The sequence below is a fragment of the Arvicanthis niloticus genome, chromosome 7 (genome assembly GCF_011762505.2).
Source record: "Arvicanthis niloticus isolate mArvNil1 chromosome 7, mArvNil1.pat.X, whole genome shotgun sequence".
NCBI lineage: Eukaryota > Metazoa > Chordata > Mammalia > Rodentia > Muridae > Arvicanthis > Arvicanthis niloticus.
Window position 1 is genome coordinate 43,056,622 of NC_047664.1, and position 13,931 is coordinate 43,070,552.

The 13,931-nt window shown below is 46.3% G+C and overlaps 1 protein-coding gene across 8 annotated transcripts in view; it reads right to left on the reverse strand.

Moving 5' to 3' along the window:
• Positions 1-13,931, reverse strand: part of Slc2a9 (solute carrier family 2 member 9) — a 122,054-nt gene that overhangs the window by 51,510 nt on the left and 56,613 nt on the right. For all 8 annotated transcript variants that reach the window (XM_076938416.1, XM_076938418.1, XM_076938420.1 and 5 more), the window contains one exon: positions 7,715-7,847. In XM_076938416.1, coding sequence (XP_076794531.1) covers positions 7,715-7,847 — 133 coding nt within the window. The remainder of the gene's footprint in view (positions 1-7,714; positions 7,848-13,931) is intronic.

Consider the following 13,931-nt stretch of genomic DNA (forward strand, 5'->3'; position numbering starts at 1 on the left):
GCCCTGGCCACCTTGCCTGACACTTGCTTCCATGCTGAGCTCTTATCCTCCTGGACATGTAAACCCAAATAAGTTCTTTCTTCTTGAGCTGCCTTGGCCATAGTGTTTGGTCATCACAGCATCAGGACAGTAACTCATGCAGCTTCATAATGAGCTGTAGGTCAGTCTCGGGCTACAAGGGACTGAGTAAAATGAAACAAACAAAAATCCTCAAAGAAATTAAAGCTTTAAAAACTAACAAATGGCAGCACAAACCAAGTTGTGACACAGTGGGGACATTGCCTGTGCTCCAGTTACAAGGCACTGTAAGTCTCAAGACTAGCAGAGTCTAGCAGAGAAGGCACAATTAGAAAATGATTGATTTATGTTCTCAAGATAAGGGAGACAGTTCTGCGGGAGTGTGAAAGTAGCAGCGTTTAAATGAAACCATGCAATGAAAAGAGATCTTTGGAAATGTTTCTGTTTAGAGTCAAGACTGTGCACTCAGATCATCCATGCGAAATCTTGTACCTGTACATCTAAAACTGAGTTCAGATCCCAGAACCCATGCAAAGCCAGACATGGTAGTGCATGTCTGTAAGCCCAGAACTCCTATGGCAAGACGGAAGGTAGAGCCAGAATCTCCAGACCACCATGGCATACACAGCTGCAACGAACAAACAAACAAACAAACAAACATCCAAAAACAAACAAACAAAACAACAACAAAAACAAGCAACCAAACAAACAAGCAAAAAACCAAAGAAAGACATCCTCAAATGGAGTGGAAGGCCAGGACCAACACCCGGGGATATCCTCTGACCTCTGCATGCGTACTACGGCACACTCACCCCTGAAGTCACACATATGCAGGTAGAGAAAGAGAGTAATAATAAAAACCCCAGTATCTTACAAAGAGGTTTTTTTTTTTTAAATCCCTGCTTTACAATAATCCAAATGAGGGCTTTGTAAAATTGTGCTTGTCTATATAAAAAGCGAATCCTTTTATTATTTCACTAGAGTGGCTGGCTGACATTGGGGAAAATGGAGATTTTCTGGCGACGTTTTCGCTCTCTCCAGAGGCTTTGTTCGAGGGATGGAGCTGTGCAGTAAATGAGATGTTCCAGGTCAACAGCCTCACTGTCTCATCTATCAGGCTCTGTGGGCTCTCGTAGGACAATACTGAAATTGCCTTGGCTCCTGCTTGCTCTTTTTAGAAGACAAATGAGGTGTCCCCCCCCACACACACACAGCATATTCTGTAGGATTCTTGCCCTTATTCAGTTCTCCTATGACTGACTCCCCCATTAGGTAATAAAGTTAGTGTTGTTATTCTTCAGGTGAGAACAAGGAAGGGACTTGGCCTGAGACTGGATGTCTGAAAGTGTGGTCTGGGAACTCTGTATGAGGAGGCTGCAAGGGTGAAGACTGAAAGGCCAACAGTGTAACACACATCATGGGAGACCTGCCTGGCACAGTTGAGTTGGTGTCACTGCACTTCTGAGCAGCCCCTGAAGGAGTAGCTCCCAGAATGCTCTCCACCAGGAAGCCTGGATGCGCATCTGGAAAGGAATTAACTCCCCATGCATCCACACTGCACTGTATGTGGGCTGGATGGGCTCCTGCCCATGGAGAACATATGGTGTGTTGAAGCATGGAAATGTCTGCCCACATCTGTGCTCACAGCTGTCTCACAGCTGGGTGGCAACTGCAGTGGACAAGATACCAAGGACAGAAGAGACCAGGAGTGTTCCTGTGACTACCAGGTGTTCCTGAAGTCTCCTTCTGAGCATCAGTAAAGGCCCCTGGGAGTAATATCAGTGGTATTGCTTGACCCGAGCTTGTCCCACCCACACAGACTCATAGTAGTGCAAGAGTGGAAATTCCCATTATCCTGTGGGACTTGATACTTCTGTTTTTGTTTGTTTGTTTGTTTGTTTTTGTTTGTTTGTTTTGTTTGTTTTGTTTGTTTTGGCTTGGTTTGGTTTGGTTTGGTTTGGTTTGGTTTGGTTTGGTTTTTCGAAGCAGGGTTTCTCTGTGTAGCTCTGGCTGTCCTGGAACTCACTCTGTAGACCAGGCTGTCCTCAAACTCAGAAATCCGCCTGCCTCTGGGACTTGATACTTCTGTTCCTCAGTTAAAAGGCAGTAAGGCAGAGCTGGCAGTGGTTTTAGTTGCCATGAGCTGCTGGAAGGAATAGCTCAGGGTGAGGTTTAGATAGTCTCACAGTCTGGAGGCTACAAGTCTAAATGGAAGGTATCATTGAGTTTGTTCTCTGGGGTGATGCATTTTCTATTCTCCGCCCCCCTTCCTCTGCCTTGTTTCTGAATGCCATTCCACTGGGGCTTCTGACCTCAATATATAAATTAGGGGTGTGCAATCTTTCGGTCCCTAGCAAGAATGAATGTTGTTTTAACTTTTGATTCCCCCCTCCTTTCTTCTCCCTTTGCATCCTGAGTTCTGGGCAGACACAGGAGACACCCTTGGCTTTTGCTCATGCCCCCTCCTGCCGTCAGATTCATGAGCACAATCTCTGTGAGCTAAGATTAGCACTAACTACACTGTACCCATTAACATGAAGAGGACTGTGTGGAATTATGCCTTTCCTACCTTAAGCCTGTGAAGAAGAATATTTCCTTTAGCCTGTCTCTAGAAAAGGAGACCTGAGGTACAGGAAACTGGGCAGGTAGGTGTTGGGATTCACACAATTATAGCTAATCAGTAGTCACCATGGTGGCTTCTGTTTTTACCAAGCCCTGTCAGAAATGGAAGTTGTTGAAAACAGTATAAACCTTGGGACATTTCTGGCAGAGGCTGGGAATGGGTAGCGTTCCTGCTGTTCTTGGTAAGGTCAGAACAAGGTCACAGTTAGGACATCTGATGTGAGAGCATTGGCCCAGTATGGGAGCTGCCTGACTCACATGTCTAAGGATGGAATGGCTTTGAGGACTGTGAGTTCTTTATCCCAGAAGTGTACACGGATGCTTGGTGACTACCTCAGAGGTACTGTGAACCCAACTCCAACAGGAAGACAGATGAACAAGAGGGTCTCTGTCTACATGCCATACACATTCACATGCCTAGTATCAACCTAACTGTACACAGTCCACAGTTATCCTCACCTGACTCATGCCAATCATCTCCCCATCCAATCATCTATCACCTCCTCCAGGCAGCTTTTCTCAAGTTCCCCATTATCACCTCTTTGGAACTCAAGACTTCTCTCCGGTGGCTCTTGGCATGGGGTGACACTCCCCTGATCTGTGAAGGCATAGGGTTCCTAATGGACTCTTGCCCACAGCAGGCTTTAGCACTCAGGGCTCTACTTGACTTTGATCCACATCTTTTTTTACCGGGACACTGGTGAGAGAGTCCATGGAGAGATCAACTCATTCTTTTTCCTAGCTGCCAGGAAGCTCTAGAGATGCACTATTTCTTTGGTGGTTCCTCCTGGAAAAATAACAGAACTATCTCCTGTGGTCCAGCCATTGACAAAGGCAAGTTGGAAGTACTTCATGTCAGTTACATAATGAATCTTATGAGCTCGGTGTTATAGACAAGGCACACAGGTGAGTTCCTTGACGGTTCCTAGTTCCCATTGCAGCCTGTGTTGCCTGACTCATGCATAGCCCCATCCTGCCATCTTGAAAGATGGTCTCCTTCGGCCAAGTCCTTCTCGTGGGGGCATCTCTCGGGTTCTCCCTCTGCCCCCAGCCCAACTTTCTAGAAGGATCCTTGCGATGGTACTGTCTCCTCTTAGGCAGATACTCTTTCAGTCTCAATCCAGCTGATTGGCAGCCTCGATTCCATCAACGACCTTCCTTCTCTTGTCTTGTGTCACCTTCAACTTTGACTATCAGCAGAATGGGGTTGAGAGCCACCTAGGGGATTAATACAGCTCACTCTGGGTATGTCTCTGGACAGGATTAGACCAAGAGGGATTTGAGATGATGAATAGGTTAATCCATTGGTGGATATAAAATATGAAAAGACCATGGGGACAAGGGAAGTGTGGAAGGCAGGGCCTGATGAAGGAAGTGGGCCACCTGCCAGTGTACCTTTGGGAGCTGTCTCTTGTCCTGACCTGTCCCTGTGAAGGTTCCTGTTCATCATGGTGTGAATTGCTTTGACACATCTACTGTGATAAGCAGAAGCTTCTGAAACTGCCCTTCTCTATACTGTGTGTATTAGATTTTAGTCACAGGGGTGCAAAATCTGATGGACATACCATGCCTTTACAACAGGTTCAGGCTCTAGGAATAGGAAGCAGACCACTTTAATAAGGAGGGGTGGTGGAGGCCATTTCTCTGCCTTCTACACTAGCACTATGAAGAGCTGAAAACAGTGGGAATCATTGGCAGAACTTGAAGACTCGCTGAGATTTCATAGTTTTCTCTTATAACGGCATAGTTTGAGGCTCAGAGAGGCTTGGGTGCTGAGCCAAAGGAAGCTGGCTCAGTGCCCTGTCACCTCACCTGCTTGGTCAGGGGGATCAAGCCAAGAAGGAGATGGAGACATCATGTGTCCATGGGCTATGAGAGCAGACACTGCCCCAGCACTGGACAGTGGATGACTACACCAGGCTTAGGAAGGCAGATATGCTCACTACTATATCACCAACACACCAACACACCAACACATGCCACGCTTCAGGGTTTCCTTAAACCACTCTTCTCCTTCTTTCATGTCCTACATGAGCTGAGAAGACAAGCTTTGCTTGGACCATTGAAACACTTGATTCTAAAGTAGAGCCCAGGTCCTTTGGGATGACTAGAGCTGAGGCCCAGAGAGTCAGACCTGCATGGACCTCCATGCAGAGGTATACAGACGTCCATACAGACATGCAGAGGTGGAGCTAGATGAAGACACAGAACAGGTATAACCATTAATCTCAAGGCTCTGCCTTAAAGGACAGACACGTGTGGTAGAAATTTCCCGGGTCCAATCTATTTGCAGCAGGAGGTCTGTGATTGGATAGGGAAAAGGGAGGCGGAGCTAAGGGTGGCAGAGGAAGAGACATGGAGAGAGATGTGGGGAGTGAAGAAGGCGAAATGGATGTGGACCCGAGTAGCTTCAAGTAAATAGGCATATATGAAATCTAAAGGTTAGGGAAATTGGGATAACTTTCTAAATTGTCTGGGCATCTTGTGTATTGAGATTTTATTGATTTTATTGTAAAAAATCCATTGGTTGATGTTAAGCATTTAGAGTTTTGATTTACCGGGTAATGGGTGTGGTAGCTGATTGTTGAGTGGAGGATCGTGATGTGGGGCTAGCGAGGCCACAAAGGGAACTCGGGAGCTCTGGCTCCGTTGGAGAGCCTGCCGGGATGAGGACATGGGGCAGGTGGCCCACTGGTAGCCGGCATTAGTGCAGGAACTTAGTGGCTATGCTGGGAGAGAAGCTGGGCGCCTTCTTTTCTAATACCTCCTGCTGCAGACGCACCATGAAGTGTGCATGCCTTTCTCTCTTCTGTTCCATCTCCCTTGACTGCCCTTCCATGTACAATGCATGGAGGCAGTTCACATGAACCTCAAAGCTTTTCCTTCATTTAAATGTACTGGTAAGGATTGTCATCAGACTTTCAAGGCTTGTTCTTCATGTACCAACTCATCCTCATCTCTTGTTACGCTTACCACGGCTACTTATATAGAGCCATGAGCTACCAACCTCTCAGGCCTTCATGTGGCTTCTCTCAGCTGGTGTCAATCACCAAGCCATTATCATTCTCTACCTGAATAGCAGAGACTGGAGTATCCAGACGCCACCACTCGTTGCCCTCTTTCTTTGGAGAAGACCCTGACATTTGTGGTAACAGATGGCTGAAGAACTGCATTCCCAGACGCTGTACAGGGAAGAGGGGCTGTGAGATCATGGTCTGTCCAAGGGGACATGAGCAGAAGTTTGTGATACTGCCAAGGGAAACTCTGAACCCCTCCTTCTCCCTTGTCTGCTTTTGGCTGGAATGCAGGGTGATGGCAGCCACTTTAGAAGATGATACCTGGAGGTATCATCACAGCGGTCTCCCTGGCCCTGATCTATAACGTGTCTATTTGCCCATCACATTTTTCATAATGGCGTTACATTTCTACTCAGTTAATTAATTGTCCTTCCTCTTGGGTTTGGACTCTTGTTCCCAGTTTTAGGCTTAGACAGTGTCTCTTAAATAAATAAAATCAAGGGCTAGGATTCGATCCCTGGCCACTGTGAACTAGTAGTGGGACTGAGTGGAAATGTCTGAAGGGGCCCAAAAAATTTGTTACACTGATGACCCCAATTCATGGCCTTTCTATGGTGGTGTCCTTTGCCTTCTGAGTGTGATTTTCTTTAAATAACAAGATTTCACATTAGGTTCTTAAAAATATGCAAGTACTTCCTCCCATTTTGCACTCATGGGTGGTGTCTCTCCACCTTTTTCTTTTTAAGATGGGTTCTTAATCTATGGCCTAGACTGTCCTTGAATTCATGAGGATCCTCCAGTGCTGCAGGATATTTGATCACATTTGAACCCCAAGACTGTGAACTGGAAAAACCTGTTTCTTGTTGTGGTGCGACTCAGCCCCAGCACACACCTTTAATCCAAGAGCTTTCTGTTAACAGGATTAAATAAAGTCAACTATGGGTTAAGAGGTAGAGCATGCAACCAGTTGACAGGGAACATAAGAAAAAACAGGAAGTAGAAAGGAGGGACATCGAATTGAAGGGTATTTAAGAGAGCGTGGGAAAGAAGAGAGGGCTTTTTCCTTTGGGGATGTTTGTGGAGCAGGGTGGTCAGCTGGGTGCTTTCTCTCCCTTTCTGAACTAGCAAGTCTTCACCCCAACATCTGGTTCCTGAGTCTTCACTGGTAAAATTGAACATTTGGGATTTTGTTTTTTAAGAACAACACTCCTGCCTCAGTTTTCAGCATATGACGTTTACATGCTTGCTCCACCACACCTGGAGCTTTGTTTTCTATTTCTGTTCTGTTAGGGAAACTGGAGATTGAACCCAAGTCTTCACACGTGCTAGGCAGGCAGAATGCCACCTACACTCTCTATCCTCAGATATGTCTGCCCGTTCTAACAGACCACTCCAGTCGCTCCAAGATGGCAGGAATGCCATCTCATGATTCTGTCTTTCCCATTGCCTGACAGAACACTCGGAATGTCAAGAGACAATTGTTTGCTGAACATCTGGATCGAAATTGATACTGTTATTGACAGGAATGTAAATCTCAGTATTATGTTTCAAGCCATGATCTCATTATCTTTGTTCTTCTTACCAGGTGTGAGCATAGTATTTATCATGTACTGTGATTTAATAAGTGTATATCAAACACACATATACACACATTCCTACTGGGCTGTGAAATAAGACTTTGGAATCTCATTCGTTCACTGCATCCCACATTGCCCACTCTGACTATATGTAATTGAAGCGCCTCCCAAAGGTACTTCCTTAGCTGGGCAGGTGGAGAGGCATTCTCCCAAGTCAGGCCATATCATGTTGCCACAGGAGGACTCCATTTCTTCCATCAAGCCCAATTGCTTTCTGGAATCATGTTTCTTAGGCTCTTTTCACCCACCTTCTTCATACTGCAGAGCCTCTGCTATCTGAACCGTGACTAGCTGAAGAGAGTGGGTGTCCCTCAGCATGGCGCTTTCAGAGAAGCTGATGCTTGTCCTATCCCACCCTATAGCATCTACCTGTGACCCAGGCATAGGCTGGCATTGTGTGTTGAAAGGGAATGATCCTACCTTTCATGGCTCCTGCCTCATCGTGCTTTTCAAAGAGGAGGTAGCGTGGGCTCTCAGGGAGAAATGGCAGGCTTGCCAGCTGGACCAAGGCAGGGACAATGATCACTCCGAACAGGTATGGCCAGGTGCTCTCCTGTAGGGAGAAGACTCTGCTGATGGAGGGGTCTTTAGTTGTTTTACTGGGGATACTGGACTGAGCCTCCCTGCTCAGCTTGTCCACACTGGCAACAACTAAGAGAAACAACAGAACACTGAGTTGGTGTGGCCTCAGAGTCCCCATGGACGGTGACCTAGCACATCTCTTGAAAAGCAAATGGTTCTTGGAAGCCAGATCACTGAGGGAGTACCAGAGGTGGCTGCCCCCCACCCCCAGCGTGGGCCACCATGGCCAACCTGGGGTCTTGTTAGATCGCTTCCACTCCTCCAGCATGGCTTGCCATTGGTATGCTTGAGTGTGAAAACTGGACCAAGATTCCTCCTGTGCAGTATCCACCATCTTCCTATTGTCAATGAAGATAGGGGAAAAAAGGATGGCCCATATGCATGGAGGACCTTCACTTTCCACTGTCAGGGAATGACTAATGGCTACTTCCAACATGTGTCACCAACTTACTGTGTGCAGCACAATTTAATGCATACGGTGCAATTTGAATGCTCTGTGGAGCATATGTTCTTGTGCAAATCAAAGTGACATCCTTCCCTGTCTTTGTTAACCAGCTTTACAAATATTCTACCACTGTGTGACCTGCATAGAAGCATGTCACCCTGGGCAGTGTTGGTGGGAAAGACAAAAGGCTCTGGCTCCAAGCTGAAGACTCAATGTGTTTTATTTCCTAAAACAGGAAAAGAAGACAGCCTAGGAGAGGATGACACACTGAAACCTGGAAAGTCTTCACACGATGGACAGAAGTCTGCTAGCCTATTCAGGGCCAATGAGCTCCGAGCCCTTGGGTGTACATGACTGCTTGTCCTCATCCCACAGTCAATTGTCCCTGTCAGCTTTTTTGAGACCCACTGTAGAGCTCTGATGGCAGGGAGCCCATGAGAGTGCCAGACACTACCAGGGTGCAGCAGCAGGGACCCCTGAAGCACAGAGCAAGTCAGAAGGGGCCTGCCAGGACACTCAGCCAGTGCTGGCTCAGCCCTCATCTCCAAGGTGACTCCAATCCTCCCTCCACCTCTCTGAAGCTAGTGAGTACTTCAACTCTGCAGCCAGAATAGTTCTTGCATCTCCCTTTGAATGGCAGGTGAGGCCAAGTCAGGCTTCTCAGTTTGAGTAGGCTTGTGACTAGAAGATCATGCAAAGAGAGAAATTGGGTGATCTCTGAAAGGTCAGAGGGAGCAATCATGGGTGAGGAGGGCCAAGGAACACAGATAGGTTCCATTCAAATGTTGTGGAATGTTCTGAATGTAGATGGGCTCTGGTGGCATCATTTTGTGAATATTCTAAAAACCATAGGGCTTTTAGTATAAACTGACATGCAAATTTTATTTCAGTGAACCATTTTAAACTATGGTAGAACAGACAATCTGTCAGTTCTGCCTGTGCATTCTGTACTCACAGGTACCACCCACTGTAGATGGAAAATATTCAGGAAAAAAAATCGTATTTGTGTTGAACACTCACAGACAGACCTCTATCTCTGTCATCATTTCCTAAGCAGTACAGTGTAACAAGTATTTACATAGCATTTGCATGGCATCAGTTATTATAATGAGTCTCAAGATGATGAGTAGGTTACATGAAAATATCATACAAGAGGCATTCTGATAAGGAACATTAAAAACCACCATAAGTGAGGCAGGCCTTTCAGCCTGGCCCAGGGTCACCCAGTGAATGGTAAAGAACCTTGCTCTTGTGCAGACAGCTCTGATCTGAATTTGCTAATACTCCAGTCATTATGGCCATGGGCAAGTGCCCTAAACTGTCCTAGGAGGGGCCTTGAGGCCACCAGAAGAGCCTTGTTTTGCTTGACAGGAGCTGGAACCAGGTGATCTGAATTTGACCAACTATCTTTCTGGTTCAAGGGCTGTCCATGATGCTGCTTGGCATTATACTAACATGAACCAAGGACCAGCATCTCATGCTGCAATGGCTTCCAATAGCTGCCTTCTCTATGGAGAAGCAAATGAGAGTGGGAGGGGCTTTCTCATACACTGACCTGTTTCAGGGTCCTTTTTGCTACTCCTTGGTGGTAGCCTCCGACTTGGGCTGTTTTTATGTTTTGTATGTTTTAAAAACATATAATTCAAAATAACCATATAAAAACAAATAGTGCATTCTCTTTCACATGGATCCTAGATTCTAGTCATGCATCTGGACAAGAATTAATGTTGATAAAGACTAGTAAACCAGAAAGAGTCCCTTGAGAAGAGAAAAAAAGGGGCTTTAAGGGAGGGCAATGTGAGTGGGTAGGGGCAGTGCAGGTTGGCAAATGAGAGGGAAAGAGTACAGTGGACAGAGGGTATGGGAGTGTAAGGGGGATGAGGGAGAGACACGTGGTAAGGGGAGTTAAGCAGAACAAAGTCTGAATGAAAATGGCATAAAGAGACCTGTTAACTCATCAGACAACTGTGTATTGTCCTCCCCTAGGCAGGACGTAGGCAGGTGCCATGAATGTTAGCATTGGAGGGGCCAGTGAGGACCTGAGATAATGGGGAAGGGATGCAGGACCCCAGCTCAGTGGCTTTATGCCAGGGTCCTTGTACCCATTGTTCCCAGGAGAACAGATGTGGGTCATCTTGTTGACCAAGACAATGTTTAACACCCCAGTGGAGAAGGTATGTGGGTGTTCTAATAACTATATCTTGCTCTTTCAATTGCAAGGCCTTTGTTTTAAAGATAGACTTCTCTGCCCAACTTCTCCCAAGCTATGGAAGAAGTCTTTGGTCCTTTTTATATAATCTCCTCCTAGACTATGAGACAGTCACCATTTTAAAGTAGAGTGGGCACCATGGATCTTATAGAATCAAGTTCTTAATAAAGTACAACACTGAGTGGCCAGGGACCCCAGAGAAATGAAGAAGGGGACCTGAAGGTGACCGGGCTACACTGGCTACTAGTGGAGACATCTTTGACTGTTACTGAGTGTAAAACATCAAGATGCTGTCTACCTTTGAGGCTCTTTGGAGATACAATGGGGGCACTCTTCTTTACATTTCTTCCTATTCATGGTCTGTATATGGGAGACTGTCAATGGGGTGAGTCTTCTATCACACAGCTCTGTGAAAAACTGAATTACTTTGTTTTTCAGTGTTCTTTCTTCTAGGTGACTGGGTTTCCAAAGAGCCACCCCTGGTCTCACATCTTGATGTATCTGCCAGTGCTTGAAGCATGGAGGGTGTTCAGCATGTACTGGCAGATTGAATGTGTTGGGCGAGGTGACTGGTGATATGGATGTAGCTGCTAGACATGAGACCCCCTGAGACCCCCTCGACATATTTGTTTTTAAACTTAAGCTTTTCCTATATGGCATAGCAGAGCTGACACTTTATAGTAACATAATGGAGATCTCCCTTTGCAGCAGTCTTATGGCTTCAGCTTCATTGGAGAGAAACTTGAGCCCTGAATAGTCAGAGAATCCATAGGAGATCCCTCGAGATGTTGGGGGACTAGCTGGATGGTGGGTTAGCTCTTCTGACACCTGCATAAGCTCTTCCCTTGTTATTGTTCCTCAGCTCAAAGCAAAACAGAGCGGTAGCTCTCTCAAACCTGGCAGCCGCTATTTAACTGGGGAATTTGTGTGTCAGTTCTATTAGGCTAAATCTGTCCCCTGAGCAGAATTCATCAGTCATCACTCAAACTTAGCTTCAATGGCTCACAACAGCACAGCAGGGATCACATCAAAGGAAGATACAGGTGTGGGTATCAGCCGATCTGTGAGGTAGACGCTGTATGAAAAGCTGGGCCACCCTGAGAAGGAGGTTCTGCTGCACATCTAAGTGATCTGAGTGTGGAGGAGCTGGGGCTTGGGTGGCAGAGAGCTTCATCAGCAGTGACTACAGAACATCTGTGATCTTGCCACTCCCACCTTCAGCCACTTCCCAAGGAAGGGCTCTGATGGCCACAGCTTCACGGTGCCCTGGGATACAGTGTAGCCACCTGAGTGTGGAGTAGCAATCTTTCCCTTCCTCCAAACCAGTCTCCAAAAGTCTGTTCCATTTTCTATAACATTTGCATTCCTTATGACCATATTTGTTCTGGATATTTTTGGTGCGCATCCATGGCCCGATACAATTTCTACAAAATGAGAGATCTTTGTACAAGTTTATATTATTACCCCATTTTCCTCTGTTATCAATGATGACATGACAACCCACGGACATGTTCCTCATGTCTTTGCCAGTATGTGGAGACCCTACACTCCTATACACACATCCCCTCCAGCCCACCACTGTCTCCTGTTTTCAGAAGGGGTGGCCTGTCTTCTGCCTTGCTTGGTTCTCAAGATAAGTCTCTGTTATTCCCATTTTATAGACAAGGAACCTGAGGCTGGGGGGGGGGGGAGCTGCTGGGAAGTCTTACAGCAAAAGCTATCCATAAACAAACTTTATTTTGCTCCTATTTGAAAGACAGTCAAACTTCCACACTGGTTTTAAAGGTCACTGACCCTATGAGCCAGACTCTTAGATGGGATGGATGTTGTTGAGTTTGTACAGATTTACTGAGTCTTTGGCACCCCTGCTAGTTCTGATTCTCAGCTGAAGAAGCCAAGGTACCAAGATTTTTCTACTCCATTGACAATTACACTCCCTATATACACAATAAATTATATACTATAAATAGCTGTGGGGGTGGGAATGAACCCTGGCAGGTGGTCATCAGCTCTGTCACCTTAATGTCTGCTGTTCACAGGGTCAAACAGGACACTGTGTAGGGGTATCTTGCTGAGGCACACCCAAATCCCATGACTATAACTGTAAAATTCTCTCTCTTACTTCCTAAGTAAGAGTTAGCTACCTGGAGCCAGGTGAAAGAGACAATAACTAGCCTACAGTACAGGCTTGCCTCGGCATCTAGTTACCAGTAACAATCAAAGGCAGCCATTGCTACACACTTCAACAGGACTCAAGTGTGGCTACTCATTGAGAGACTTGCTTAAACCTCTTCTGCTGGGATACAGATGTATTCATACTTCCAAGACTATAAGGTACCTAGCAAGACTTTGCCTGCACATTCCTAGTCTCTCACCCTGCCCAGACTGTCTCCAAGGTTGCAACTGTAGCTCCAGGCATTGAGCAAGCCACTGGTGCACGCTGGTTGGTGGGGGACAATGAGAAGCCTCTTTCTGTCTCTTCCCATCACCAGAGTACAGCAACTACCTTATCTAGGCCAGCACTCATTCTACAGACTCACATGCCCCTGAAAGTGCAGGCAGCATGGACTAAATTGGCCTTGCTAGTTGCTTGAACAACCACACTGTCTCACAAAGCCTGTTCAGTAAAATAGGTGGTGTGAGATGGAAATTTCAGGGTCCTTTGGAAAGTCAGTTGTGTTGGATGGTGTTTTGCTGGGACAAACATGTGAAGGAGAATTTTCCTGAAGTGCACACAGGTAAAAGGCTAAGGCAGACTTGTGAAGGTACGTTTGGTTGAAGCAGGCACAAGTGAAGGGATGTTCTGTTAAAGCAGGTACATGAAAGGATACGTGATGAAGGAGTCTTTGCTAATGACGTGCACGTATTGGTCTGCCTTACGTTAAGTACTTGAGTTGCATTTGTCGGGGCTCCATAGAGGAAAACGCACCAAAAAACTTCTGGTGGTGTGCTGCAGTTTCTTGCCACTTCCCCAGACTCAGGCTGTCCTTCCCCCATGGTAGTGCATTTGCCCAATCAGTGGACCTGTGGTCATTACATCCATGGGCAGACCAGGCCTGGCAGGAAAGCATGAGGTTGATAACAAGAACACAGACTGAGGGAACAGCCAGTGCAAAACCAAAGAAGTTGAGAGAGAGAGTCTAATACATTTGAAAGCCCTCATCACCCGCAATGGACCTGGGTTCCCAGATAGGTGTCTTCTACTCCAGTAAGAGAAGACTGATCTTCGGCAAGGGGAAGAGGGGATAGAAAACAACCTGTTGATGTGGGTGTGGTCACCATAGAAACGATGTGTACAGTCCCCGTGTGTGGAGCCCAGCTTGTACCAGCATCCTGCTCTGCACTGTTTTAAACATGAAGAAAAGCAGCAGACATTTGAAAGAGTCTCTAACACAGACGTA